This window comes from Cervus canadensis, chromosome 1 (assembly GCF_019320065.1).
Source record: "Cervus canadensis isolate Bull #8, Minnesota chromosome 1, ASM1932006v1, whole genome shotgun sequence".
NCBI lineage: Eukaryota > Metazoa > Chordata > Mammalia > Artiodactyla > Cervidae > Cervus > Cervus canadensis.
In genome coordinates this window covers 14,532,680-14,558,552 of record NC_057386.1, presented here as the reverse complement: position 1 = coordinate 14,558,552, position 25,873 = coordinate 14,532,680, and the positions used below count along the sequence as shown (strand labels likewise).

At 49.5% G+C, this 25,873-nt stretch overlaps 2 protein-coding genes across 6 annotated transcripts; one reads left to right on the top strand and one right to left on the bottom strand.

Moving 5' to 3' along the window:
- Positions 1 to 5: 5 nt before the first annotated feature.
- On the bottom strand, positions 6 to 9,608 carry SMARCD2 (SWI/SNF related, matrix associated, actin dependent regulator of chromatin, subfamily d, member 2). Of its 2 annotated transcripts, none has more exons than XM_043464916.1 (13): positions 9,076 to 9,608; positions 4,545 to 4,729; positions 4,309 to 4,351; positions 4,028 to 4,150; positions 3,167 to 3,322; positions 2,664 to 2,759; positions 2,417 to 2,518; positions 2,108 to 2,269; positions 1,848 to 1,945; positions 1,549 to 1,684; positions 1,260 to 1,382; positions 1,041 to 1,142; positions 6 to 948 (listed from the first exon to the last, which is right to left on the bottom strand). In XM_043464916.1, exons 1-13 carry the CDS (start codon positions 9,289 to 9,291, stop codon positions 895 to 897), a joined length of 1,596 nt encoding a protein of 531 aa, XP_043320851.1. In that variant the 5' UTR covers positions 9,292 to 9,608; the 3' UTR covers positions 6 to 894. The 2 variants fall into 2 exon arrangements, with proteins under 2 accessions (XP_043320851.1, XP_043320858.1); XM_043464923.1 differs by lacking the exon at positions 9,076 to 9,608 and adding an exon at positions 8,910 to 8,931.
- LOC122439655 (intercellular adhesion molecule 5) lies at positions 5,198 to 25,646 on the top strand. 4 transcript variants are annotated; one of them, XM_043464881.1, is made up of 10 exons: positions 5,198 to 5,326; positions 12,340 to 12,515; positions 16,266 to 16,359; positions 20,110 to 20,185; positions 20,489 to 20,755; positions 21,663 to 21,983; positions 22,227 to 22,505; positions 23,044 to 23,313; positions 23,961 to 24,203; positions 24,377 to 25,646. In XM_043464881.1, exons 4-10 carry the CDS (start codon positions 20,131 to 20,133, stop codon positions 24,589 to 24,591), a joined length of 1,650 nt encoding a protein of 549 aa, XP_043320816.1. In that variant the 5' UTR covers positions 5,198 to 5,326; positions 12,340 to 12,515; positions 16,266 to 16,359; positions 20,110 to 20,130; the 3' UTR covers positions 24,592 to 25,646. The 4 variants fall into 4 exon arrangements, with proteins under 4 accessions (XP_043320816.1, XP_043320842.1, XP_043320833.1 ...); XM_043464898.1 differs by lacking the exons at positions 5,198 to 5,326; positions 12,340 to 12,515; positions 16,266 to 16,359 and adding an exon at positions 17,570 to 17,674; XM_043464891.1 differs by lacking the exons at positions 5,198 to 5,326; positions 12,340 to 12,515; positions 16,266 to 16,359 and adding an exon at positions 17,606 to 17,815.
- The last annotated feature ends 227 nt before the right edge of the window (positions 25,647 to 25,873 follow it).

The following is a 25,873-nucleotide window of genomic DNA, read 5'->3' as shown; positions in this document are numbered from 1 at the left end:
CCAGGTCTGGGTACCACCAATAAACAAAGATTTATTTGGAAATTTCCAAACCTGCCAGAAGTGGCATTTGCCAAACCCTCGGCCCACCCTCCTCACCAGGCTCCAAAGGGCAACAACACTCCTCCCCATCTCCCACTGCCCTCCACCGAGCACACACACACCCACGCCTCGGGCCACACCAATTAGGGTGCCCTCTCTCTAGGAGGCATTACCCTGGGCCCAAGAACCAGGGTGGCAGCCCTCTGGCATTGCAGGAGATGATGGCGGCCAGAGCCGCTTGCATAGATTGAGAAAAGAAAGTAAGGAGGGACCCCCAAGTAGGGCTCCCTGAAAACCCCCAACGCACCCCCATAAAAAAAGTGGCTCCCGCATAGAAAATCCTGCTCCACAAATAGTGCAAATAACCCGAAGGAAAGGAAATTACCAGCAGCAAGGCTGGGCTGGTAGGAATGGCAAAGAACTTTGGTTTGGAAAGGTTGGGAAGAGAGGGAGCCATGCCCCTCTTCCTCACCCAGCTCCCTGGAGCCAGCATGGACACTCACCCCAAGGGGGTCTGTAAACAAGCAAAGCCAGGGGCCTTTGGTTCCAAAAGGTCTTGGTTACAATGTCAAAGCAGAGCCTCCAGGTCCTTCTCGGGCCTGCCTGCAGGGGGCAGAGGAGGCCTCTCTTGTGAACCCAGTTAAAGCCAACGTGTAAGTAATAAGGCTTTGAGGACCAAGCAACAAGGAATCCTATCACTACACTTAAGAAACTAAAGCCGGGGAGCCGAGGGTGACTGGAGATGCCCCTCACCCCCTCATTATCCTACGTGTCTGCACCCCAGAGGGTGGTCCCCTTCCAGGCTGAGGAGGGCGTGGCTCCAGGCTGAGAAGAAAGGAAGGGGTCCCTGAGCAGTTAGGTCAGGCGGATTCCCAGCACCTGTTCCAGTTCCTGCCTTCGCTGCTGCACCTGGAGGAGGGACAGACCAGCGGCTCAGGCCTGGCTGCCCACCCTACCCCTCCAGTGTGCCCTCCAGTTCAGCCAGGGCAGAGCCGCCTCACCTTGGCAAAGATGTGCCTCCCCACTGCTTCCTGGGCCCAGGGCTGGTGGTAGAAAGCTGCTCGCCTCTCCTCCTCCGGGTTCCCAATCACATCAGTGATGATCTGTAGAGCACCCGGGGGAGAGCTGAATGCAATTCCCACCTCTGAGCGGGAAGGACAGTACTGGGGGCAGAACCCCCAGAGCTAACGCGGGATCACCCTCAGGAAAAAGGGGCACACCTTGAGGTCCCGGCGCTGGGAACGGAGCCACTCCTGGATGAAGTCCTGGGGGTCAGTGCTAAAACTGAGCATGAAATCCCTCTGGGTCTTCAGCTGGTTGATGGACTCGATGGTCTCGTGGATCTGGGCAAAGGCGTACGTGTCAGGTTGGCTCCCACCCCTACAAGGTCTTGCAGCCCCAACCCTAAAGGCCTCAGGTCCCATCCCAAGGTGCTATATAAATGGAAATGCCCGACACCTGCCCCGCTCACTGGGGGCCCAGAGGAGGCTGGGGAGCTTGAGGGCCGACCTTGACATCAAGGGAGGCGATCTCCTGCTGATTGGTGGTAGAGGCCAGAAAATTGCTCATCTGGGCCTTGAGTGGGTCATCCACCTCCACGTCAATGTCGTAACAGGCTGTCTTCTTCTGGTCGTTTGGGTCCACGCTACAGGGCACACGGCAGAGGGAGCTGCTTCCCTCCCTCCCGCCCAGGCCAAACCACACACACCCAGGAAGCGAGAAACGAACGTGCTGCTTCGCTTTGGCTTTAATTCAAGTCAAAAGTAAACTGTCCTGAGAGCAACCTTCCTCCCCCTCTTCCCGTTTACCTGATGACGTGGTTGATGACAATGGGGTCTGGATGCTGCAGCAACCCCGCCAGCTTCATGGGAATCTCAGAGAAACGGAGTCGGCCGCAGCTGAAGATCTGGGGAGGGCGCCAGAGGGTTGGTGACGCCCTGGCGAGCACATGGGGGAGTGAAGCGCCCCGGGGCAGTGTGGAGGACATGGCAGAGGACTAGCCTCGGTGGGGCTGTGGAGCTGCAGGCAGGGCAGGGGCCCGGAGGTGAGGGGCGGTGTCCCCGCTGACCTGGCGGAAGTAGCGGTTGCAGTTGATGTACTCGCGCTCGTGGCCGTCCTGCAGCTGGTTGTGTTTGATGTACAGCCACAGGGCCTGCATGATGGCGGCCCTCGTCTGAGTGTGCACCCCCAGCAGCCTCGCCAGGCGGGGGTCCAGCTTGTACTGGGGGGGCTGGGATGGACAGACGGGAGTCAGAGGAGGGAAAAACAAACCAAAGCAGACTGAGGCAGGGACAGGAAGGGTTTACAATAGGCACCTGCCCCCAGCCCCAGACGAGAGTCCCCGTGACCCCAGACGTGACCTCAGGGCACTTGTCACCTGATGATCCAGCATGAGCAGGAGGGTGCACTTGACGTTCAGGTCTCCGGGCCGTTTCACCTGGAAGCCGTCTGTCTCCTGGGTGGTGGGCATCCGGTGCCACTGGCAGGAGGAGGAAGGGGAGTCAAGCTCATCACCAAAGGGGTGGGCGAGAACGTACGCACCCAGCCCTGCACGGGGACTGAGGCCACTTCTCTGCCCGCCTGGCACGTCACCTTCTGCTCCCGAGCCCCAGGCCCCCGCTCACCTCCACCAGGTGGTTGTCAGGCCCGTACAGTTCCTTGTCCAGCTCAATGACGAGGCTCTTAAAGAAGGAAGAAAACTTCCTCTTCTGTTTGCTAGGCTGGGGATGTAAAGGGTGAGACAGGGGTGCCAATGAAGGCTCAAGCCTAAGCCACATACTAAGCCCCGAACAGGAATACTGTTTCAGTCCTAGAGCTCAGGTACTGAGGATTCTCAGGCCCTGAAAGAAACGGGAAAAAGTGAGACCTGAGGCACAGACAGGAGCCCTAGGCAGCCCCGCTGTCAGCCAGTAAAGGACCGGAATTAGCAAGGGCACCCCTTCCTCAGGACACTCTACTGCCATCTGCAGGAAAAGCACGGTAACAACCACACAAACCTCCCACCTCTGTACTGGGAGCCGTGCCCTCTTCCTCCGGCAGGATGACCCCGGAAGTGCCCAAGTGTCTGGCCCAAGTCTGAAACCCACACAGACCACCGCCCCTCCAGACACCTCCTTCCCCAACTCACGTCGTCCAGCAGTTTTCCCTCTACTCGGAGTTCCCAGGAAGCCACCTTGTCCCCTGCGGGGGTTCCTCCGGGGGTCCCTGTGGTTCCTGCACTGTCACCTTCTGCCTTGCTGGGACTGAATGTATTCGAAATATAGATCCGCAGCTTTCGTTTTTGCTAAAGAAAGACAGCAGGTTAACTAGACAGGGACCAGCTGCTACCCAGTCTTCCCGTCTGAACTCATGTCACACCCATACAGAGGCCCTGGGAACCAGGCGAGGAAATCTCATCCCCGACCTTCAAGGGACTCACAGTTTTATGGGAAAACAGATGCAGTACCAACAGGTCCAATACAGGGGGATCGGTGGTGTGACAGAGATACACAGAGGGTGCTATCAGAAGTCATTGGCTCATAGTTTAAGTGAAACTCAAACACCTATCATGGCCACAGAACATAATCTCCTGCAAAGCCTCCACCATTCAAGGAACTGTTCTCTAGATAAAGCTTCTCTAGGGAAGGGGAAGAAGACAGCAACTATCCTTATCTACCCTCTAGCTCTGCCTTTCAAACTTCTGACCATAATGTACAATATTAATGTTTTAAATCATGGTCCAAGATCGGCACATATATGCAAATATATGAAACAAAAATGTCATAATTCCTTTGCTACTGTGAAGAATTATCATTTCTACAACCCTAATGTTCCATTAAAAACAGGCTGGCTCCACCACATTAAGTGAATTCATGCTAAATGGGCTGTATCCTACAGTGTGAAACATCCTGCTCTAGCCCATCAGACCCTCACTTGGCCCCTGGAAAACAAGGCCAGGGAGAGGCAGAGAAGCCTGGCGAGGCCCAGGAGCGGCTGGGGCTGCACACACCGTCAGAGGCTTTTTGATGGCCTCCTGGATCTCCATCCGCTTTCGAGCAATGGTCTGGTCCAGCTTCCGTTCAAAAGCCAAGAGGTCCATGTACGCCTGAGACTCTGGGACAAGCTCCCGAATCTGGAGGTGGGGAGGGAGCAGGGATCCATCAGCTCATTTCGGCTGCAGCTCTGGCTCCTTCCTCACTTCCTCCCTCACCCCAGGGTGAGGGGAGGCTGAGTCCACCCTCAGCCAACCAGCCCCTGGGTGGGCCTCCTAGGCCCTCTCCACATACTCACTCGCTGAGGTAGAACTTTATCTGCCATCTTCCTCCTCTTTAACCTGAGAGGACAGAAACCCAACAAAGAGGTCAATGGTCCAAAGAACCTCCCCCTCCGCCCACCTCTCCAGTGCCCAGGACCTTCCCAATAAAACCAGGAGTCTTCCTCAGTCATTGCAGCCCTAGGGCACAAGAAGACCCTCTGTTACTGCCAGAGCTACGTTAGACGGGGTGGAAGAAACAGGATGGTCTTACCCCCGGCGCTGGGCAGGCATCGGGGGCTGGGCCTGAGGCACAAGCAGGCGTTTTCGGAATGGGTCCATCATGGTGGGTGGCATGCCAGGTCGAAGTGGAGCAGCTGTGCCAAAGGGGGAGCCGGCAGGGGGTCCCACCTGCAAGCCAGCCATGGGCATCCGGCTCCCTGGGGACATGCCAGGCCGCTGGGGGAAGTGAGCCAACGGGGGTGCATAGGTCAGGGGTGGGGCCCAACGGGGCCCGTAACCCATTCCTTCCATCCCTCTCCTCGGGCCGGGCCCAGTCCTGAGCAGCACACGGCGGCGAGCTCGGGCAGGAGTGCCAGGAACAAAGGGGAGCAGGCGCCTGAGAGCAGAAGTGTAAACCACACCTGCCCCGCCCCCTCAACCGCCCTGGCAGCCGTGCCAGCAAATGAGGCCCGCAGAGCCCAGGGGGTGGGAGGAGAACCCTGCCTGTAGGGAGGAGAAGGGCCTGGGGGAGTTTGGCAGGGCCCATTGCCACTTGCAACCGCCTCGTGGCCCCAGCAACACTCTGCCCGGCTCCCTGGACCAGCCCGCCTCCAGGATCTCAGACGGTCCCACCGAGCACTCCATCCTCCCCCCGCCAGCTTGAGGCAGAAGCTGGGGGCAGTGTCGTAGCCAGGCGGCGGGCTGTGCGTGTGATGCGGGTAGGCTGACGGGGCACAGCCCCAGTGCCCGTCCCCAGTCGCCGGCCTGGTGGTGTGACTGAGCAGGGAACGGCAGTCCAACGGGCTGGCAGGCGCATCGGCAGTGGCACCCCAGGTGAGCAAGCTGCAACAGGATGGCTTGGAGCCTGTCCCGACGGGTGGGGGCGGCCTCAGGCGGAGTACACAGACCATCTGGTCGCCATATGGCCCCTACTCACCACCCACAACTGGACCCTTCTCTCACCTCCCTGCTGCCCAGCCCCCAACCCCTAAGCCTGGAGACCCCAAGGGGAAGCTGTGGCTCCCTAGTGGTCTGCAGAAGGGAGAGCAGCTGGCACCTGGCCTCTGCCTGTGGTCCGCGCACCACCTGGTGGCTGGGGCTGGCTTGGCAGTGCCAAGCTGGAGAATGGAGAGCAGATTAGCCTGGGCTGCAAGGATCAAAGTCTTAGAATCAGCAGAGGAAGCTGGGTGGGCGGTGGCTTCTTTCAAAGCCTGCAGAAGGGATTTTCCACCGAGGTCCGGCTCCCCAACATTACTGTGGAGCCCACTGGGGAGGAGCCCCCACCCCCTTCCTCGTGGCTGCTGCTGCCTGCAAGGCCTGTTTGGCAGCTCTGCCTCGCACACACTGTCCCTGGCAGCTTCACAGGGCTGGCCCCAGGGCCCAGATTATGCAACCAGCACAACCAGCCAACCAAGCCAGGCTGGGTGGGGATTCACATCAAATCAAAGGACCCCCGCCCCCCCCAACCCCCTTCCCCGCCAGCATCACAGAGATGAGATGAGATGACTACTCCAACTCTTCATCCAGCACTCGTCCCACGTTCTCACCAAGGAGGGTCAGATTCTTGACCAGAGGCAGACACAGAGAAAAACATAAGAAACACAACCCAAAGACAGGGGGAGGGGAAAAGGAGTAGGGTGGGAAGGAAGCATTTGGGAGGATAGGGTTCAATGTGGGGGGCTCTGTCTGGGACCTCTGGAGTCCTGCCACAAGTCTCCTCATCAGGAGGAGGCTCCTCTGAGCTGCTGAGAGGCAAAGACAGCCTGCTTCTCTGCCTTAATGAACCATAGCTACACAGCTAGAGATGCTAGGAAAAAAACTCAGGGTGGCCACAGCTGAGAGCCCGGCCCCCTCGCACCCGAGACTCGAGTGTTTCCCGCCAGCGCCTGAGCTGAGGGGGTGGAACGGCTGAGGCAGGGCACCTGCAGAGTGGGAGGTCCTGAGCACCACGCAGCCCGCCTAGGCAGGTGCTCCCGGAACAGGAAGTGCCCAAACCAGGCGGCACACGCCGGGCCTGCAGGAGGCCTGCGAGGTCCCCCTGGCTCGCCCAGGGCCCCAGGCTTCTCCCAAGGGGGGAAGGGGCCCGGGGAAAGGCTTCCAGGTCCTGCAGTCCCAGCTCAGCCTGGCCAAGCTCCACACCTGGGCTCTGAAGCACCAGTAATTCCTCGTCTTCTAAAAAACAACCCAAGAGTTAAAAAAAAAAAAAGAACAGAGTCCTGATCTCTTAGGCTCCCTGACCCCTTTCCTGCAGCAGGGCTAGGGAGGCCTGGCTCCACGCCCTGAGCCTCAGAAGTGAGCAGTAACCTCCTCTCCCTCAGCCCAGCACAGCCCATGTCCTCAACCGGACTCTGGCTCCACCACCCAGGACAGCAGGGGTGGGAGGCCAGGCTGATGCTGCCGCCTCCAGTCTGGCCCCTGGTGCCTCTGAAGGCTGGGCCTAAGGACCAAGGAGAAGAGAACCTACCTCTGCAGACATAGAAAATATCTTCAACTCTCTGGCATGAACCCAGCAATCTGTGTTCTTTGCGGGGGGCCGAGGTGGGGGGGTGTTGTGGTTTTTTTTTTTTTTTATGTTTTCTTTAAGCTCCTTAGTAGACCGTGACCCACAGCTTGAAACACTCTGTAGGGAGGTGGGGTCATCACTTCCCTTCCATCAGTAAGCTCCCCTATTTGCCCCAAGTGGGCTTCAGAGCCTCGCTCCTCCAGCTCACCTCACACGGCCCAGCAAGAGACACACCATCTGCTCCTCAGATCTCAAGTCCCTTCTCCCAGAAGTCACATAACTGGACTTGGAAAGAGGCCACACAGGATCCTCCTTGAAGTCAGCAGAAGTGAACTGGGTCCTCCCTCGCCCGACATCTATCTTTACTTCTGCACCCCTCCCCCCACAAGTACACACATCCCCATTCCCTGGAAGAGGAGGAGACCACGAGAAGCTGGAGGGGAAGCCCAGGGAAGCAGAGGCTCAGTGCCTTCCTCAAGGTCCCCACTCCTAGAAGCCTGGGGTACCCAGCCAGTTAGCTTAGCCTTGCCACCGGTCCAAGGCCACTCCCTCCAAATCACTCTGGAATCCATCCTCTCAGGGCTTTCCCCAGGCTTAGGAAATTAGAGAGGCTATCTGGTCCTTGGAGCCTTCCCGAGGACCAACGGCCCCCAGGGAGGCTCCTCAGCTATCTCACCTAAGAGCTGGAATGACAGACACAGGGATCCCTCAGTGACACCCTGGGCCCATGAATCCCCCAGAGTGAGAGCACGATGGGAAAGATGAATCCCAGCTGGAGTCTCGGGGACCAGGTCTGTCTCTGTCAATACCCAGATCCTTGGTTCAGAGAGAAGAGGGAACATGAGGAGCAAGAAGGAAAAATCACTGTCCCAGGGAAGCATCTCTTCACAAAGTGGGGACCCAGGGCTCCTACTCTATGAGGACCCACTTAGGGGACCTCTACCTGGGGGCAAGAGGGAGAGGAGACAGGAGAATCTCCCAACTGCCCTGAGAGATTAGCAAGACATCAGTGTCAAGTGCTGGGGCACACAGATTGGGATATGTCATTTAGAACCTACAGGCTAATTAAAAGTGGAGAGGAGGGCGGGAAAAAAGATGAGGGCAATTCCCAAGCATTCTGGGGCAACCAGAAACAATGAACTTGGGGACTGGTAAACCCCACCCCCAGTGTCAGGCTGAGTTCCTCACACAGTGACCCCACAGCCTCTCGACAGCCTTTGAAGCTGCAACCCGAGAAGTCCTCTGCAAAGCCAGACCCAGAAGGGGTCAGACAGAACCCTTTGAAGCAACTTTCTGCAGGCTCCTCCAGCCCCAGACCAGCAGTACTCAGTGGAGCCTCTCTGTTCCTCCAGACTAACAACGCCTGGACACTATGACACCAGGCAGAAAGCCAGAAAGTCTGTCCAGAATGGGCTGGGCTTTCCTCCTTCCTCAGGCCTGTCCACCACCCTCTCTGATCTAACCCAAAGGCATCCCTGTGTGAAGGTGTCAGGGCCTGACCCAGGAGCAGATTCCCCTTGCACAGGCTGCAATCCCCATCCTCTGCCTTCTGTGCCCCTGAGAAGCCAGGCCCTTCTTCCTCCTCCTTAGCAGCTGGGAGCCATCTCAGACACGCTAAAACTCTGCCAGTTCCCAACTAGGGGGAGAAAAAAAAAAACGCAGAGCAGACTTGGAGTAGGGCCAAGACCAATGCAGGGTAACCCTGCTTTCTCAATGAGGGTTCTTTCCCAAAACTTTCTCATCACTTCCCAGGACCCCTTACCCGAGAATCTACACTAGATTTCTCATTCCACCCGTCCACAACTCACTAGCTTCGACTACGCCTCCATCTCTCAGTTACTCAGAATCCCTGTTCCAAGGAAGACCCCCAGACGCTCCCAAATGCTTCAAACCCTCCACCCGAGTCGCTCTTACCTTCTCCCTCAAATCCTCCACCACCACCTGGCCGAGCCCGAGGATCTCTGGCTTTGCCCCCCACCATGCCCCGTGAAATCCGCATGCAGAGACTCTGTGCCCCCTATTCAGGAGGCTGCCCCAGGGCCCTCATTGGCGGCGCCGCCCGCCCATCCGCCCTCCTCACCTGGTACTGCGCCGCCGGGCCCGCGGGGCCCATGGGGCGGAAGGCGGCGGCCCCGGGGCCCCCCACGCCTCCAGCCGGCCCGGGCCCCCTGAGCGCCGGTCCGGGCAACATGCCGGGTCCCGCTGGCGGAGGCGGCGCTCCCAGGGCCGCGGCAACCGCGCCGCCGCCAGGGCTCAGCGGGGGCAGCGGGAACCCGCCCGCGCCACGGCCCGACATCGCTCCGTCCCGTCCGGCGGTGTCTCGGTCCGGACTCCAGGCTCCGCGCTGAGTTCGCTCCGCACTCCGTGCTCCGGGACTTTCCGATCTAAATTCCGGGTTCTGGGGTTTGTTGATCCGGATTCCGGGCTTTCCTAATCCAAGTTCGCGAGTTCCTCAGAAACCCACTTTGGGGCAGGGCCGATCCTGATTCCGGTCCTGCCCGGAAAATTCCGGATCCGGGATCTGCTACGGGCCCGCTGCCTCCCCGGGCCTCCGGAGGTTTGGCAGCCAGCGTCCAGTTACCCAGAGGCGGTAACTAACTCCCTGCCCCGCCTAACCCAGCCCAGCACTAAGCCCCGCCTATACCTAGTCGCCCAATGCGAGGATGCCTCCTCAAATCCCGCCCCTCGCGAGACCCGCCCCCAACAAGCACCGCCCCTAACCGCCGGGCCCCGAAGCCCCGCCCACATCCCTTGGGTCGGCCCTCCACCGGAGGGGCGGGAGCGGAAGCTGCACACGGAAATAAGGGGCGGGGGGGGCGGGGGTTGGTCAGAGGTCGAGGGTCAGGAGGTAAGAGTACGGTGTAAGAGTAGTTGCTGATTTCTTCTCGGTGCAGCCGAATCCCCGAGGTACCGGATCACGCTCCCTGAAAATAGTTTTGTCCTCGTTTCTACGTTTTTAAAATTAAAGACAACGAGCTGCTCTCTGCGGCAGAGCAGCTGCCAACTTGACTTTAAAAGCCAGAGCTGCCAACGGACTTGGCTGCTCTGGACCCGATCCACTGTGTGAAGGGTTGAATTGGCCAAGCGCCGAGCTCTTATCGCATATTTTGAATGTGCCTCTGCCTCCCATTAAGGAAGCCTAGTAATACTTTACTCCACAGGAGATGTTTCTAGGCAAAGGAATTTTGCATTCCGAGAAGCCTCCTAGAGTTGAATAAGGTCTTTTTCCAAGATTTATAGCGACTTTCAAAAAGTTCAGTACCTTTTCAGAAGTCCAGTACCTTTTCAGACATCAGCCCTATGTCAGAGGTACTCAGAAGTGCTTCAGCCTTGCCAGGTGTTCTGTGATTTTCTCTCCATGATACAGACCAGTGCTCCTCAAACACTAAGGAATATAAGAAACACCTGGGCTTTTGTTTAAAATGCAGACTATGATTCTGTAAGCTTAGGTTCTAGGCTAGGGATCAAGAGTCTGCATTACTAACAAGCTCTCAAGCAATGCTGTTGCTACTCACTACACTTTGGAGTACCAAAGATAGACTTTTTCATTATATAAATTCTGTTTTATGTTTTCATCCCCAACCATGTCTTGTACCAAAGCACCCCAGATCCTGTTCATAGTGCAACCCTTTTTGATTAGTTCTGCCCATCTCTACTTCCTGGTATCTTTATTCTTCAGTGATTGACCCTGCTGTTGCTGCTGCTGCTCTGCTGTCTTCTCAGAGATCCCTCTCCTCTTTCTCCCTAAAAGTGGGTTACCTGCGAGTCTGAGAACAAACCACTGGAATTGTTCCACCAGGGCCCCTCTCCACCACTGCAAAGTGGGTAAAGAATACTTGACAATGCAATTGATGTCCATTTCAAGCTGCTAGAGCAACAGCAGTTCCAGAGGAAGTAGTAGGGGTGAATCCCCTGGGGAGCTATTCCAAACTAGGGGTGAATCCCCTGGGGAGCTATTCCAAACTATCCTTGCCAAGCCACCCCCCTACACATAGACACACACAACCACTGGATCCCTGTGCTGTATTTAAAAAGAGACATCCCAGGTAATTCTGGTACAACCCTCTGTGTATGTGTAAACAAGTGAATGATCTTCAAGTGCAATAAGATAAAATGATAACTTCAGCAATGAGTTAACTGCTATGAAAAAAATATCCTCAAGGTTTTAGGGGGGAAACATATCTAAGACATGGTAGAAATTGAGAAAGATTTCCTAGACAGTAGGCAGAGAATAGCTAACATTTATTAAGCATTTACTACATGTTATCTCATTTAATCCCTACAATGTATATAATGTAAATACTACTTTTGCCTCTGTTTTAGAAATCAAGGCAGAGAGATTCAGATACTTGCCTGTTCTTCCTGTGATGGTGCTAAGATTCAAATCTGGTTCTAATCTGGCCTAAGAATCCACAATCCAGGCACTTACCCACTGTATATGATTTCTTGTTGGTAGTTGTTATTGTTCTATTACCTCTGGTCTGTTATTACCTGCAGAGAAACAGTGCTCTCACATTTGTGTCTTCCATCACCTTCACAAGTGGGTTTTAAACCCACTGGGGTCCTTTGGGTTTCTCAGCGCTCTTGTGGAGAGCTGAAAGTGAGGTTGAGAGGGCTGTGAGCTAGGAGTTCCTTGCTCCACCTCCATATCCCTGCTGTAACCAAAGAGCTCTACTTTTGTTTTTTTATGTTGAGTGACCTTGAAAAGATATCTTTGGCAGAAAAGGTTCCTAAAATGTTAAAAGCCAATGGTTTACAGAAGAGTCTATAAACATGGCACAATTGACTCTTTATTCTCTGTCCTCCTCCTATCTCTATAGCTTTATTCCCCACCAATATCCCATGAATTCTACCATCAAACCACACTGAACCTGCCCTTCCTTGAACATACCTTTCATGGTGTGGTTCTTCTATGACATCACTAAAATGTAAGCTGGTTTAAGGTGGGGACTTTTCCACTGCTGTGTCCCCACTGCCTGGAACTATACCTGGCATAGGGTAAAGGACTCAATACATATTTATTAAGTGAGTAAGTGTTCTTCCACAGTTCCCTGCTATGCAAGAGTCTGTTTATTCTTCAAGAGCAACTCAAATGTCACTGCCTCTGGAAGTCTCCGTCATTTCTGATCCCCATCCACCAACTGCCACTGTCAATTTGCTATTCTCTTTTCTGTTTTCCACAGCACTCTAAATCTAAGAGTGCTCAACCTATTGTGCTGTGACTTTTGTTTGGGGCTCTGTCTCCATCCACACACCCCTGCAGTGTGAACTCCAGGACCATGCAGAAACAACCCCTGCTCAGGAAATAACTCTGATAAAAGTTACCTCTGCTTCCCCATCCTAGAACTATGTTTCAAGTTGTTTCCAATCAGGAGATAATCCATCAGGACAGAAGGTTAAAACCAGCTTAACCATAACAGTTCTGAAGGCAGGAGGAGAAGGGGATGACAGATGGTTGGATGGCATCACCAATTCAATGGACATGAGTTTCAGAAAGTTCCGGGAGATGGTGAAGGACAGGTAAGCCTGGCATGCTCCAATTTATGGAGTCACAAAGAGTTGGACACGACTGAGTGACTGAACAACAACCACAACAGTTAACTTTGACTCTCAAATCTTTCTTGAGCTTTACAGTCTCACTCCCTTGGACGTATTGTATTGACTTGTGACCCTCCACCTGAATTCCTGGATTTTTCTCTGTTTACTCCCTACTCAGATCTTATCCTTACCTTGACTCTGATGGGTCGCCAAGGTTGATTCACTTCATACTAACTCCTGATGTTTAACCCTTAATCTATAAGCTCTTCTGATTCTGGTTAAGGCTATATTGATCCTAACTAGCTATTTAGCCTCTATTAACAAGTTGCCCTGAGTCAGGTATTGCCAGTCCCTGGAATAAAAAGCAGGTAAGGGAGAAAGAGGGAGTTTCCCAGGTGGCTCAGTGCTAAAGAATTTGCCAGCAATGTAGGAGACGCAGTTTCAATCCCTGGACTGGGAAGATCCCCAAGGAAATGGCAACCTACTCCAGTATTCTTGCCTGGGAAATCCCATGGACAGAGGAGCCTGGTGGGCTACAGTCCATGGGGTCACGAAAGAGTTGGACATGACTTAGCCACTAATCAACAACAGAAGGGAAAGAGAGAGTCTTGAGGGATCAGGGAGGCAGCAAATTTGGAGAACGCAGAAATCAAGTAAAAAAGTAGTCAAATGACAGACACAGGTACAGGAAAGGATAATTCGCTAGCTGGGGTTTCTTCTGCTTTTGTCAGATTCAGACTTGCTGCTTCTATAACCCAGCCCCATGACCATGAACTACCTGGACCAAAGCAGTTCTACATCTGAAGGAATGACCTCCACTTCCCTAGGAAAGCACCATTCATAAAAAGAAAGGGTGGGCTGGAGTGAGCTCACTTGCCAAAATTATTTCACTAAGTGATCATTTTATAAAATTATCAGGACTTTAAAAACAACTATATTTACATGATACAGCTATTTTTATTACATGGGATTATATAAACAGCCTTAAACATGTTGAAGCTTAAATTTTTAATTGAAGAAATTAAAGTTTAGGATGATATGTTGCTGAGGAAGAAGCATAGTAGAAATACAAGCATATGACAATATAGAAAATGACATTCAAAAGTACCTGAAAAAAATAAGCTGAAAAAAATTCTGCCAAATATAAGTGCTGAAACTTTTATTTCTCACAAGCAGTGATTATGATGTTGACTTGGTAGCACTTTGCAGAAAGAGTTTAACATAAATGAACAAAACTACTCAAAGCCACAAAAGAGAAATGAGGGTGGCTTGAAGAGGTTACTGTGATAGAGCTTATGAACTAGCCTTACATTTGATATGCATTAACCAGGAAAATAAATTTGTAAAGGACCAAAAACAAAAAACAGTGAACATGCTAAAAATTAGGTAAAGCAACAGAAGCATCACATCACAAATACATTTTACTAGAAATAACATACTAATGTGTTATAAAACTGAAAAAACATTCTCACATGAAGCTGAAATTTGTTTACTAATTCTGAAAAAAATTAAGAGTTTTAATGTAGAATATTAAGCATTTCTATGTGCTAAGTCTCTTCAGTTGTATCCAACTCTGCGACCCTAGAAGATAGAAGTGCCAGCCGGGCTCTTCTATCCATGGGATTCTCCAGGAAAGAATACTGGAGTGGGTTGCCATACCCTCCTCCAGGGGATCTTCCTGACACAGGGATCAAACCCAAATCTCATGTCTCATGCATTGGCAGGCAGGTTCTTTACCACTAGCACCACCTGGGAAGTTCCAAATATTTCTATAATGACTTTTTTAAAAGTTTTGTTGAAATATGATTGACAATCAACTTCACATATTTAAATTGCAGTTTGATAACTTTTGATATATACTCTATTTTCATAAACTCTTTAAAAATACTTTTTTTTTTAAAATTTACTTATTTATTTAGTTGCACTGGGTGTTAATTGCGGCACAGAGGATCTTTGATCTTTGTTGCCTCATGCAAACTCTTTAGTTGTGGCATGTGAACTCTTAGTTGCAGCATGTGGGATCTAATCCCCGACCAGGGATTGAACCCAGGGCCCTGCATTAGGAACGCAGAATCTTAGCCACTGGACTACCAGGAAAGTCCCTATTTTCATAAGCTCTTTAAGTTACTGTATAACTTCAGACAAATGAAATATTTCTTAAAGTATTCCCAGGAAAATAAAATAGAAACCTATCAATTAAAACTTCTCAGAAATCTCCAAACGCTTTTAAAACTAGCTCATACAATAGTAATTGTTGGGAACTTTATGAAGAGGTAAAAGAAACACTTTTTTGAAAAACAGTGTTAGGGATCATCCCCATTTTGGCCTTTTGAGTCCTCTGGGGTTAGGATAAGTTGAAGGTATGTGTCTGACAAGCACAAATCTTCCACTCTCTCATACTGATGGAGGACACCAAGGGTGGGGATGATGCACCAAGATTGTTGCCTAAAAGAGGGTGGTGGTGATATCTTTTCTAGACAGATCCAGATTCTCATCCTCGCCCCTAGCTTTGGCAACAACGGATGAAGAAGCAGAAGGAAAATGGAAAGCAGTCAAAGAGGCAGGTGTCATAAAACTAGAAGTCTTATGAACGAGTTATGTCACACCTCCCCACAAAGAAAATTAAGGTATGAAATCACGACTCTTCACAGACTCCTAGCTCACTCAATTACTAAGTATTTATTTAGTGCATCCTATGTGCAATCATTGTTCTGGGTGCTAAGGTGACAGCAGTAAATAAGATAGATGACAATCATGCCCTCCTGTTTTGACACAAGATTCTAGAGAGAGGAATTCCTTGGTGGTCAGTCCTGGGTGTTCATTGGAAGGACTGATGCTGAAGCTGAAACTCCAATACTTTGGCCACCTCATGTGAAGAGTTGACTCATTGGAAAAGACCCTAATGCTGGGAAGGATTGGGGGCAGGAGCAGAAGGGGATGACAGAGGATGAGATGGCTGGATGGCATCACTGACTCGATGGACATGGGTTTGGGTAGACTTCGGGAGTTGTTGATGGACAGGGAGGCCTGGCGTGCTGTGATTCTTGGGGTCGCAAGGAGTCGGACACGACTGAGCAACTGAACTGAACTGACAGTGGATAAGAATTCACTTGCTAATGCAGGGGACACGGGTTTGATCCTTGGTCAGGGAAGATCTCACAAAGATTCCACATGCCACAGAGAAACTAAGCCAGTGTGCCACAACTACTGAGCCCGCTCTCTAGAGCCCTCAAATCACAACTACTGAGCCCATGCACCACAACTAATGAAGCCTGTGTGCCTGAGAGCCCATGCTCTGAAATGAGAAGCCCGTGCACAATGAAGAGTAGCCCCTGCTCATTGCAACTGGAGAAAGCCCTGGTGCAGCAATAAAGACCCAGCACAAACAAATTATAAAAAAAGATTCTAGAGAGAAAATAATAAATAGGTAAACAAATAGATATATACGGTGGTGTACTAGTTAATGTTTACCAACCATTTCTCAGAAAAAAATAATCAAACCCTAATTTGTAACCTCTAACAATTTCAGTGACATATATTATATATACTTATATATATATACTTATATTTATATATACATATATATACTTCCACCATTATAATAAACCATAATGGAAAAGAATATGAAAAAGAATATACATAGTTTATTCTATATACATGAATATGAATATATCCAGAAACTAACACATTGTAAATCAACTATGCTTCAATTAAAGAGTTTTTGGTTTTCAGGTAACCAACCGACATCACTAAATGCAGACTTGGGAAGAGAACAGCTCACCCATTTAAGTTGGCCGCTGGATATTTAGCTCAAAGTCAGGCAGTGGTAAGTGCTATAAAGAAAAATAAAGCTTGGCAGTTTTAGAGTAATCAGGAAAAGCCTTTTTGAGACTGGAAAAGGAAAAAACTGATGACCATTTATTGCACATCTATGTTTAGTGTCAAAAACAATGGTAGGCACTTTCATATAAACAAACTAATGCCATTCCTGTTGGCAGAGGAGGACACTAAGTTACCTACATTTCCCATAGTCCTAAAGCTAGTAAGACATTCATGGACAAAATTGTTTAGCCTCAAAGCTTCTATTCTATCCAACATTCTCCCTGAAACTGTGAGTAGGGAAAGAGAGGAGGTAGTGGTACTAGGGTACTAGAGAAGTAAGCACTCGAAAAAACCTTCCAAATCTCATTTCACTCCATCAAGAAACTCAGCCCATGGCTTAGGATCAGACCAGCAGTTTCAGGGGAGCCAGAGCCGCAAAAGGATGTCAGAGCAAGTGGCCTAATTTCGGCTCAGGGAAAGGGTTTTGAGACACGACCCTCCGGAGACGTTCCACGTGGAAGTTGACAAAAGGTGGAAAGAGGCAACAAAGATTTATAAGCTCACCCCAGTTTTTATGGCTTATTGATAGGACCTGACTGGTGCAGGGTGGGAATCAAAGGCGCACGCACATTGGGTAGGAAGTGAGGCCTAAACCAGTAGTTCTCTCATGCGTGTTACTTCTGTGTGTGGAGTGGGCTACAGAAACGGGGGCCGGCAGTGGCAGGGCATCCGTTTCCCAGTCCACCCAGGAAGAGCCGGGAAGAGTCCCAGTTGGGCTTCGTGCGAGTCACTAACAAGACACAACGCCAAGCCCGCACTGAGGCCCAAGGCGGGAACAAAGCTGCGCGCGCAGCCCACTCCTGCGGGGAAGTCTCACCTGTTCAGGCCGCACCACCCCTCGAACAGGTAGGGGTGCCTACAGTCCCTTGTTTTCCTTATAGGGCCATTACTTGCTACAACAACCGCTTACCTTTTGTTTTCACGTTGTTTTATACAGTAAGCATTACCTTGAGTCAAATATGTGCTCTCTGTCAAGCAGGATACAAGCAACCCTACTCTCATCTTCTCCGTAACCCCCTCCGGTCGTCTTAGCTTCCCGCCCTCCCCCCTTGCCTCAGCCAACCCTCGCTAAGCTTTTGCGCAAACGTCACGAGTTTCTAGGCAGAATAGGCAAATCTTCCGGCCAGGAGAGTCGTCTTGCGCCCCCGCCCGGCAGTGCCTACCAAACGGTCTCAGCGCGTGGCCGACTCTTGAAGGCGTAGCCGGCGAAGCCGCGGAGTGGATAGAGGAGTGGCTGGAGCCGCGAGGAGCGACCCTCAGTGAGATTTTAGGTCTTGTTTTCTTCGTTTAGTTTCATCCCGGGGTCTCCTCCCGGCTTTCCTGTCAAGTCTGTGGGGGTCTGACCTCTTGGCGGGCTTTGCCTCCTCACACCCGGGAATCGTTGAGGAGCATTCACTGAAGTATGTTTCCCACATAGTTACATTTTTAAAATACTATCTGCTTTTAAAGGCCTTCAGGGCCTGTGGGGCAGTGCACACGCTTCTCGGGAAACTCCATATGAGGCAGAGCTGAGTATAGAGTATAAAGATACTCTCTATCTGAACGATGGGCACAGCCCCTCACTCATATATTTGTCAATATTTTATTTAGTTCATTCACTCATTTTATAGTCGGTGAACGTCTGTAACCGTTCTGGGTGGTTGGGATCCATCAGTGAAAAAGACCCTGCCCTCAGACGGGCCTTACAGTCCAGGCTGGAAGTAGACCGGAGTCCCAGGCCTAACGGGTCAGGAGAAGTGTGTTAGAAGGTGGTGCTGCTGAGGGAGAAGATAGCAGCCGAATCGTCCGAGAGTGTGCTGGGATACAGCCTTGTTGCAAAGATACATTGAACTGGGTGAAGCAGTGTTCAGAGAGGAAGAAGTAAATTCCAGGCAGAGGCAAGAGAGAGTGATCAAAGAGTAGGATGTGACTCAATCTGTATAAGAAACTGCAAATACCCTTGGGATATAAATGGATCGTGAGCATCCCAAACTTGGGCGGGAAGTCCAGTTCAGCTACACAGCCAAAGCCATCCAACATCCCTCAAACTCTGCACTGGAAGGGCGGAGTACTAACCACTGGACCAGGGAAGTCCTGCCCACCATTCTCCTTGCAGCCTTTTTAGTGGCTGGAGTACCTGCCAATTGTACTCCCTCCCAATAGCGCTCAGCAGAGTATATTGTTATTTGTATTTACATTTGTCTTTCCCACTAACTCCCAGGAATTCTTATGTAATAGGATAAATCTTGGTAACTTCAACACCTTACTACAAGCCTGGCTCAATAATTGTTTGCAGAAAGAATGAATGAATATAAATATAAGTAGCCCCAATTGGGGATTTTGTACTTTTTTCACAGAGCTGTTATTACTCAAAACTCTTGTTTTGAGATTTCCTTCACAGTCTGATGTTACTTTATTATCTCTTCCATGATAGGAGATCTTCCTTTGAAAGAGACGTTAAGTCACTCAAAGTTAAGTTTGGGGAATAAGATGAGTGAATATCACTTTTGCACAAAGAATAATAGAATAGCTTAATAAAGAGACTGATTTTTCTTATGTAGCTTAAAATCCAGTTCTAGATCACTTTCCAAAAAAATTTTGAATAATGGTGTCATTACTGGATTAAATTTATAGCCTGCAGAAGTGATTATTTTGAATGGTAATGTTTACTTGGGAGGGTAAATTTTGATATGCCTATTGTTTTATGTGTGAATAAGAGACCAAAAAAAACCCCTCTTTCAGACCAGCATACAGGTAATAGTAGTCCTGTACAAAACCTAATGTATGAAAAAAATGCAGAATTATAGGGCTGTCATTCGTTTATGGAATACGCATGATGTGCTAGATACTGTGCTAGGTGCTGCAGAAGCAAGGTAATAAAATGATCTTTTGTTCTTAAGGAATTCCTAGTACAGTTATGATTACATCATTAAAATAACCCACTGAGGTGAATTACATTTTAAGGTAGATAGCTTCAGAAATCACTTTTGGAATCAAGTGTACAGATTATGTGTAATAAGGGATTATGAAGTGAAATAGCATTAGTCAAGAAATTCCTTTCTTAGAAGAAATTAGCTTGAATTGGATTTTGAAAGAAACACTTGGTATAGATTGGCAGAGAAAAAAAGTGGACGTTTAAGACTTGACTCAGCCAAAGTGTAATCCACGTGTTGCTTGGTGAGCCTGGAGGCAGATCAGAAAGATGGATTATTTTGAGGGATATTTAATGAAGCCTGATGAAACATTTCTCCCATAAGAGAACAAGACTCTAGTGAACATGTTTTCTTGATTCAGGGTCACTTTCCACTGGACAGTGCCAGATAAACACTGCCAAATTTCATCTCTCTAAACCTCATTTTTCATATTTCCATGCTGACAGCCATTTTCTATTGACTCAAATAGAAGCAAACATGTAAACAGATAAGTGCAATACAAACTGATACAGGAATCTCACTTAATTTAATACCCCTTCATTATTTCCCATATTTTCCTGTTGTCTTTTTGCTCTGCACATAAACCAAACTCAAACAGATAGATGAAAGAATTTCTTTTAATACAACCACAGCATTGATACTTGCTGCAGTTTCTCCAGATGGTGTAGGTTTTCAGGAAAGGAGGTAACTTTTAACAGTATCAAAGAAAGAATTTCCTACTTCCTTTTCCTCTTTATTTGGTCACTTTCTCCAGCATTGCTGCCTTCTTTCTTCCTCTCCAGCTTTTGGCCCTTCTCATAAGGATGGAAATGCTACTGTTTGGTGTCTGGGCCCTGTTGGCCTTGATCCCTGACCCAGGTGAGGCTCTTTGGGAAGGTTTCTTTAGCTTCTATGGGCATGATTTTTAGCAATGCCATAGTTTCCATAGGGACATTAATGGAGAAATCAATACCCAAAAGATGACGAGAAGGGGGAATGGTGGTAGAGTCAGGATTCCGACTTGTTCTTTCAGGGCCCTTTTCTTGTCCTGTCCCCTGTTCCTGTTTATTCAGAGTGGGTTTCCTATTCTCTAACCTGTAAATAGATAGACTAGGCTCTGTATTCTCTTTAAGTCTTGTGGGCCTCACCAGAGACTTTGGCATGTCTGGTTGACCTTTTCAGGAGCTGCAGAAGAGCGATTTGAGGTTTCTGTTTGGCCAGATCAGGCCCTTGTAAAGTACGGACAGTCCCTTATGGTCAACTGCAGCACTAGCTGTCCAGACCCAGGACCCGGTGGAATTGAAACCTTATTAAAGAAAACCCAGGTGGGCAACGGGCCTCAGTGGAAGGAGTTTCTGCTGGAAGATGTCACACAGAATTCCATCCTGCAGTGCTTCTTCTCTTGTGCAGGGATCCAAAAGGATATAAACCTTGGCATCACTGTGTACCGTGAGTAGAGCTGAGGGCTGGGGAGGAAGGGAAGTGTGGGGGAACATGACTACTATGTCTTATATAGGGAATAGTTAGAGAATTTCTTTTAGGGGAGAGAATTGGGGCCTTTACTAAAGATTTCTGTCACACTATAGGGATTCTCGAGCCAATTGTTTCTGTCTCCCTTTGGTGTAGGCTTTTAAATTAGGAGCAGACTGTAGAGTGCATCCTGGCATCTGGGCTTGAGAATATGTTCAGATACAGGAGGCATATGCTCATGATTTGTAAATTTGTAAATTACCCAAAAAAGTGTAAAATTAGTGTTGAATTGTCACAAATTCTTAGAATAAATAGGGATTAGAGAAAAGAGGGGTTTTGTAGGCTGGGGTAGTTGGAGAAGTCTCCACAGAAAAAGGAGGCTCTTAAACTTCACCCCTGCATATGGTTAGGATTTGAAGTGATGGGAATGGGTAAGGAGAATCTTTCAGGTGAGCAAATAGCATCAGCAAAGATGTAACCATGAGTGTGGCCTCTGGGGTTGGAGCTTGGTTAGCTGTGGTGGAATTTTCATGTGATGCTCAGGAGCTTCTCAGATGCTGCTCACACCTCTGAAGCACTTCTGGTAAGAGAGAAAGGCTCTCCAGAATGGCAGCAAAGGGGCCCCTCCAAAGCAAAGGGGCTCTCCAAAATGGCAGTCAAAGCAAGGGGCCTCTCAGCAGTCACATGTCTTGGCTATGACTTTAGCTCCCTTTGATAGGAAGAAGCAGCCTAACTCATCTCATCCAGGGCAGAGAGCTGATGCTGTTCATCAGATGGTTTAAGAGTAGCAGTCCTACCTTCTATCACAGGCTTCCTGTCCTCTTACTCTTTCTCTCTGGAGAGGTGAGTATCCTTCTCTCATCAAACCTACCTCTTTGTCTTAAAGAGCCACCAGAGCAGGTGATCGTGGAGCTGCAGCCTGCGTGGGTGGCCGTGGATGAAGCTTTCACAGTGACATGTCATGTGCCCAGTGTCACACCCCTGGAGAACCTCACCCTTATCCTTCTCCAGGATAACCAAGAACTACACCGGAAGAATTTTAGGAGCTTAGCTATGGCTTCCCAGAGAGCTGAGGTCACCATCAACGTCAAAGCCCAAAGAGAGGATGACAGGTGCAATTTCTCCTGCCATGCAGAACTGGACCTGAATTCACATGGTGGGGGGCTCTTTCACAGCAACTCAGCCCTCCAGGTACTCCGAATCTTTGGTGAGTCAGAGCCCAGGTGTGGAGGGAATCCTGAGGCTCATTTTCCTCATCTTACCTTGGCCTTTAGGACTCATTTCCCATAGGGTTTAGGATGCAGGTGGAAGGGTATTTGAGCTCCTTTACTTGAGTTTTAAACTCATTGTGGGGAACAGAGAGCTTTTAGCCCCACTCCCTACATTGTGGGGTCCTATACGATTTATCGTGGCCTTTCTCCTTTCTTCCCTTCTCCTCATTTCTTGGCAGAATTTTCTCAGAGCCCCAAAATCTGGGTCTCTTCACTTCTGGAGGTTGGGATGGCAGAAACGGTGAGCTGCGAGGTGGCTAGGGTGTTCCCAGCTGAAGAAGTGATGATCCACATGTTCCTGGGAGACCAGGAGCTTAGCCCCTTTCTCTTCTGGGAAGGAGACACAATATGGGCCAATGCCACCGTTCGGGCCATGGAGATTGGTGATCAGGAGTTGTCTTGCCTTACATCTCTGGGTCCAATGGAACAGAGAACAAGTCAGCCAGTGCATGTCTATAGTAAGTGACTTGCCTCTTCCTTTCCCTTGAAGGTTCTCTGCCATTGAAAACTTCCATAGTAAAGGCTTGGTTATTCAACTGCAGGTATCCCCATGAACCTTTGTTTAGTATACTCCAAAGTGAACACTGGTCTTCATCTTTCTCAGATAAGTGCAGGGATGCATTGAGGCAGTAGTTCTATCCAGCCTTCACCCTGATTCCTTAGACCATCCTACTGACAGAGTGATAATGGACGCTTGAACTTACTCCTAGGTACAGTGATTTGAGGTGAGAAAGAAATCTGTAAGATGAAAAGACATCTTGTTCTCCTTGCCACAGAGGCACAGCCAAATAGGCTCATGTGGCATTTGTTATGGAGAAGCTCTCAAATTTCCAAAACCATCTCATTGCTCCTGCCAGTCAGCATAGAAGCAGTAATGGTATCCATAGCCTTTCCCTTCTTGTCTGCCTACCCTAGGGGTACCACCAGCAGCTGAGTACAGAAGTTGCTGCCAGTTTTGAGAACTATGTTTTGATTCTCTTTTTCCTGTCCTTACAGGCTTCCCTCCACCAATCCTGGAGATAGAAGAAATGAACCCATTGGCAGGGACAGAAATTAACGTGACCTGCTCGGGGCATATTTTAACATCCCCCAGCCCTACTCTGCGGCTTCAGGGAGCCCCAGATCTTCCTGCGCCTGGGGAGCCTGCCTGGCTTTCACTTACCACCAGTGAGGAAGATGATGGCCGGAATTTATCCTGTGAGGCCTCTTTGGAGGTTCAGGGTCAGCAGTTGAGCAAAACCACTGTGATCCAACTCCATGTCTTGTGTGAGTAGAAGCCTGATCTTTCTTGTCAAAACATGGATTGTTAGTCTCACATATCCAGAGATCTTAGCCAATAGCTTCATTGTTAGAGTTGCCACACTTTTCTCATTAAAAAAGAAAATCAAAGGAAAAAATAAAAAGTAAAGCTCTGCAAGCTTACCTTACCCATGGGAAAGTGAGTAGGGAGAAACCTGGGGGAAACTGGAACAAAAGAGAAGGTGATCAGGCTGAGGGCCAAAGGCTGAGAACATAGGGAGTAAAAACAGCTGAAACCTATGCTGAGGAGGGTAATTTCTTCATGAAAACTTGTATTTTGAAAAGTAGAAAAATCCTTGTCTCTGGGGGTTCACCCCTACCCATGATATCCCTCACAGAGAAGCAAAGATGAGGAGGAGGGACCCCAAGACCACCACTGAGCAAGCTCATTTAGTATTAACCCATTAAAATGCCCTGTTGCATCTCAGAGTCATCCAAGGAGGAAAAAGTGTAGTTCAAAGCAGGGAATCGATGGTCGTCCCCTTGGGGAAAGAAGCTGTTGGGTGAAGGGGACACATCATCTGGGTTGGGGGGGGGAGAGGGAGCTAGTGCGTGACGGTCATGAGGAAACGTGGCACACTGACCTGACTCCTCTGGGGACTCTCTTCTTCCAGACAAGCCACGCTTTGAGGAATCTGGTTGCCCTGGCAACCAGACCTGGCTGGAAGGGATGGAGCAGATGCTTGCCTGTGTCCCAAAGGGAAACCCTACACCGGTCTTGATGTGTACCTGGAACGGCACAGTCTTTGACCTTGAAGTGCCACAGAAGGCAACCCAGAACCACTCTAGAACCTACTGCTGCACAGCCACCAACCAGCTGGGCTCTGTCAGCAAAGACGTTGCGGTCCTTGTTGAAGGTGACTGTGGCTCCCCTGCAGCCAGGCCCAGGGTGGAAATCCCTCAGGGGAGACAAGAAGGAGCTCAGTGGGCTGGGGAGGGGGAGGCTGACACATAAGCCTGGTGGGCTGGGGTAGGGTGATTCTCCTGCCTGCTAACCCTCCCAGTTCTCTTGTCTTCTGTGCTTCGGCAGGACTGGATGAAGGAGTCAGTTCCACCATCTTGGTGATTATTATTGTCGCCCTTGGAGCGGGCGTGATGGTGATCACCGTAGCACTGTATCTAAACTATCGGTCCTGCAAAAAGGAGAGGAGGAAATTGCCCTATAGACAGAAGGAGAAGAACAAAGAAGAGGAAAGCCAGTTTGCTGTTCAACAAGCAGGAAAGCACAATAAACATAATTGTTAATTAGAAAGTTACTTGGTTGAAGACAACCTCTACCACTGGGGTTTCCTAAGGGAGGGAAGGAGGGGGTGGAAGAGAAAGGGAGACGATATCTTCTGTTTTGTGGTCCCATAAAGCAGTATTTCTGGTCCTCATATCCTGTGGATCCAATCCAGCCACAAGCCCAACTCCTGTAAGAATCCAGTCCCAGTGTTCAACTAGTGAGCGGGCCTTTTGCTCCTTGTGTGTTCTTTATCAGTCCACTCTCAGATTCAGAAGTGCCTTGCCATCCCCATTTCCACTGCCCTTTGCTCCCAAACATCAGATGGAAGAGATAGCCAGAAATATCTCTGAAATACAGTGCATTTCTCATGGTTTCCTCATGACTAAATGGGAACCAATTTCTTAGTCTAGGGACCAGAGTTTGAAGGTAGTCAGTACCCAGCAAAGGGTTAGAAATCAAAAGCCAGTTCCCACCTACATATTACACACTCTGGGCTCCGCTAATGGGGAATTCTGGAATACTGGCTCCAGAGCTGAGCTTGGTAACATCATTAAGGCTCAGTGGCTAGTTAGGCTTCAACTCCCTAACCATCTGTTGTGTGCCCTAGAAGAGTATACAGATCATAAGAAATTCCACATTGGGTCAGACAAGCAGCTTTCCTAGCCCAGTGTTCTGTCCCTGAAGTGGAAGGTAGAGTTCTTCCTTGAAATTGGGCTCTAAACATCTCTGAATTACTCTTTAGAAATCCATTATAGAGTAAATCATCTGAGTACATATTAAACATATTTTTTTACCTGTACAAGCTCTTAGGGTAGAATCCCAATGTTTATTCTCCTTTTCCATATATAAGTATATATTTTTATATGTGTGCAAACTTTCCTTTAAGCTTCAGGAGGACTCCTCATATGACAGTGTTCACCATATGATTGAGCTTCCTTTTCCGTTCATTGGAAAGATTATATTCAACCCTTAGAGAAGACATAAAGATTTCTAAAACCAATCTTTTCTCCCAAATCAGTTATGTATGGGTCATTGAAGTGTTGGATATGATAAAAATAAAAGTGATTTTACGTTATCTGAAAGTAGTTTTCTTCTGTGTGTGAAAGTTTTTATTAAGTCACATAGTTGCCTTTTGAGTAAAATTTCTAAGAAAAGAATGTTCATAGCATAACCAGGCAGAGCCCAGGGCAGGTGGCGCAGTAGTTCAGGAAGTAGCATTTTTGGCTTGCCTTCAAAACTAAAGTTCAGACTTCCAGATAGAGGGCCACAGCCTTCCCCAAATTGAAAACACCACCTAGAAAG

Excerpts from the sequence above, each read along its gene's own strand:
- SMARCD2 (XM_043464916.1), bottom strand. The coding sequence starts at position 9,291 with ATGTCGGGCCGTGGCGCGGGCGGGTTCCCGCTGCCCCCGCTGAGCCCT. Across the intron at positions 2,270-2,416 it reads TGCTCATGCTGGATCATCAG|CCCCCCCAGTACAAGCTGGA; the intron begins GTGACAAGTGCC and ends TGTCCATCCCAG. Across the intron at positions 1,946-2,107 it reads GCAACCGCTACTTCCGCCAG|ATCTTCAGCTGCGGCCGACT; the intron begins GTCAGCGGGGAC and ends CGCCCTCCCCAG.
- LOC122439655 (XM_043464881.1), top strand. The coding sequence starts at position 20,131 with ATGGAAATGCTACTGTTTGGTGTCTGGGCCCTGTTGGCCTTGATCCCT. Across the intron at positions 23,314-23,960 it reads GATCCAACTCCATGTCTTGT|ACAAGCCACGCTTTGAGGAA; the intron begins GTGAGTAGAAGC and ends CTCTTCTTCCAG. Across the intron at positions 24,204-24,376 it reads CGTTGCGGTCCTTGTTGAAG|GACTGGATGAAGGAGTCAGT; the intron begins GTGACTGTGGCT and ends GTGCTTCGGCAG.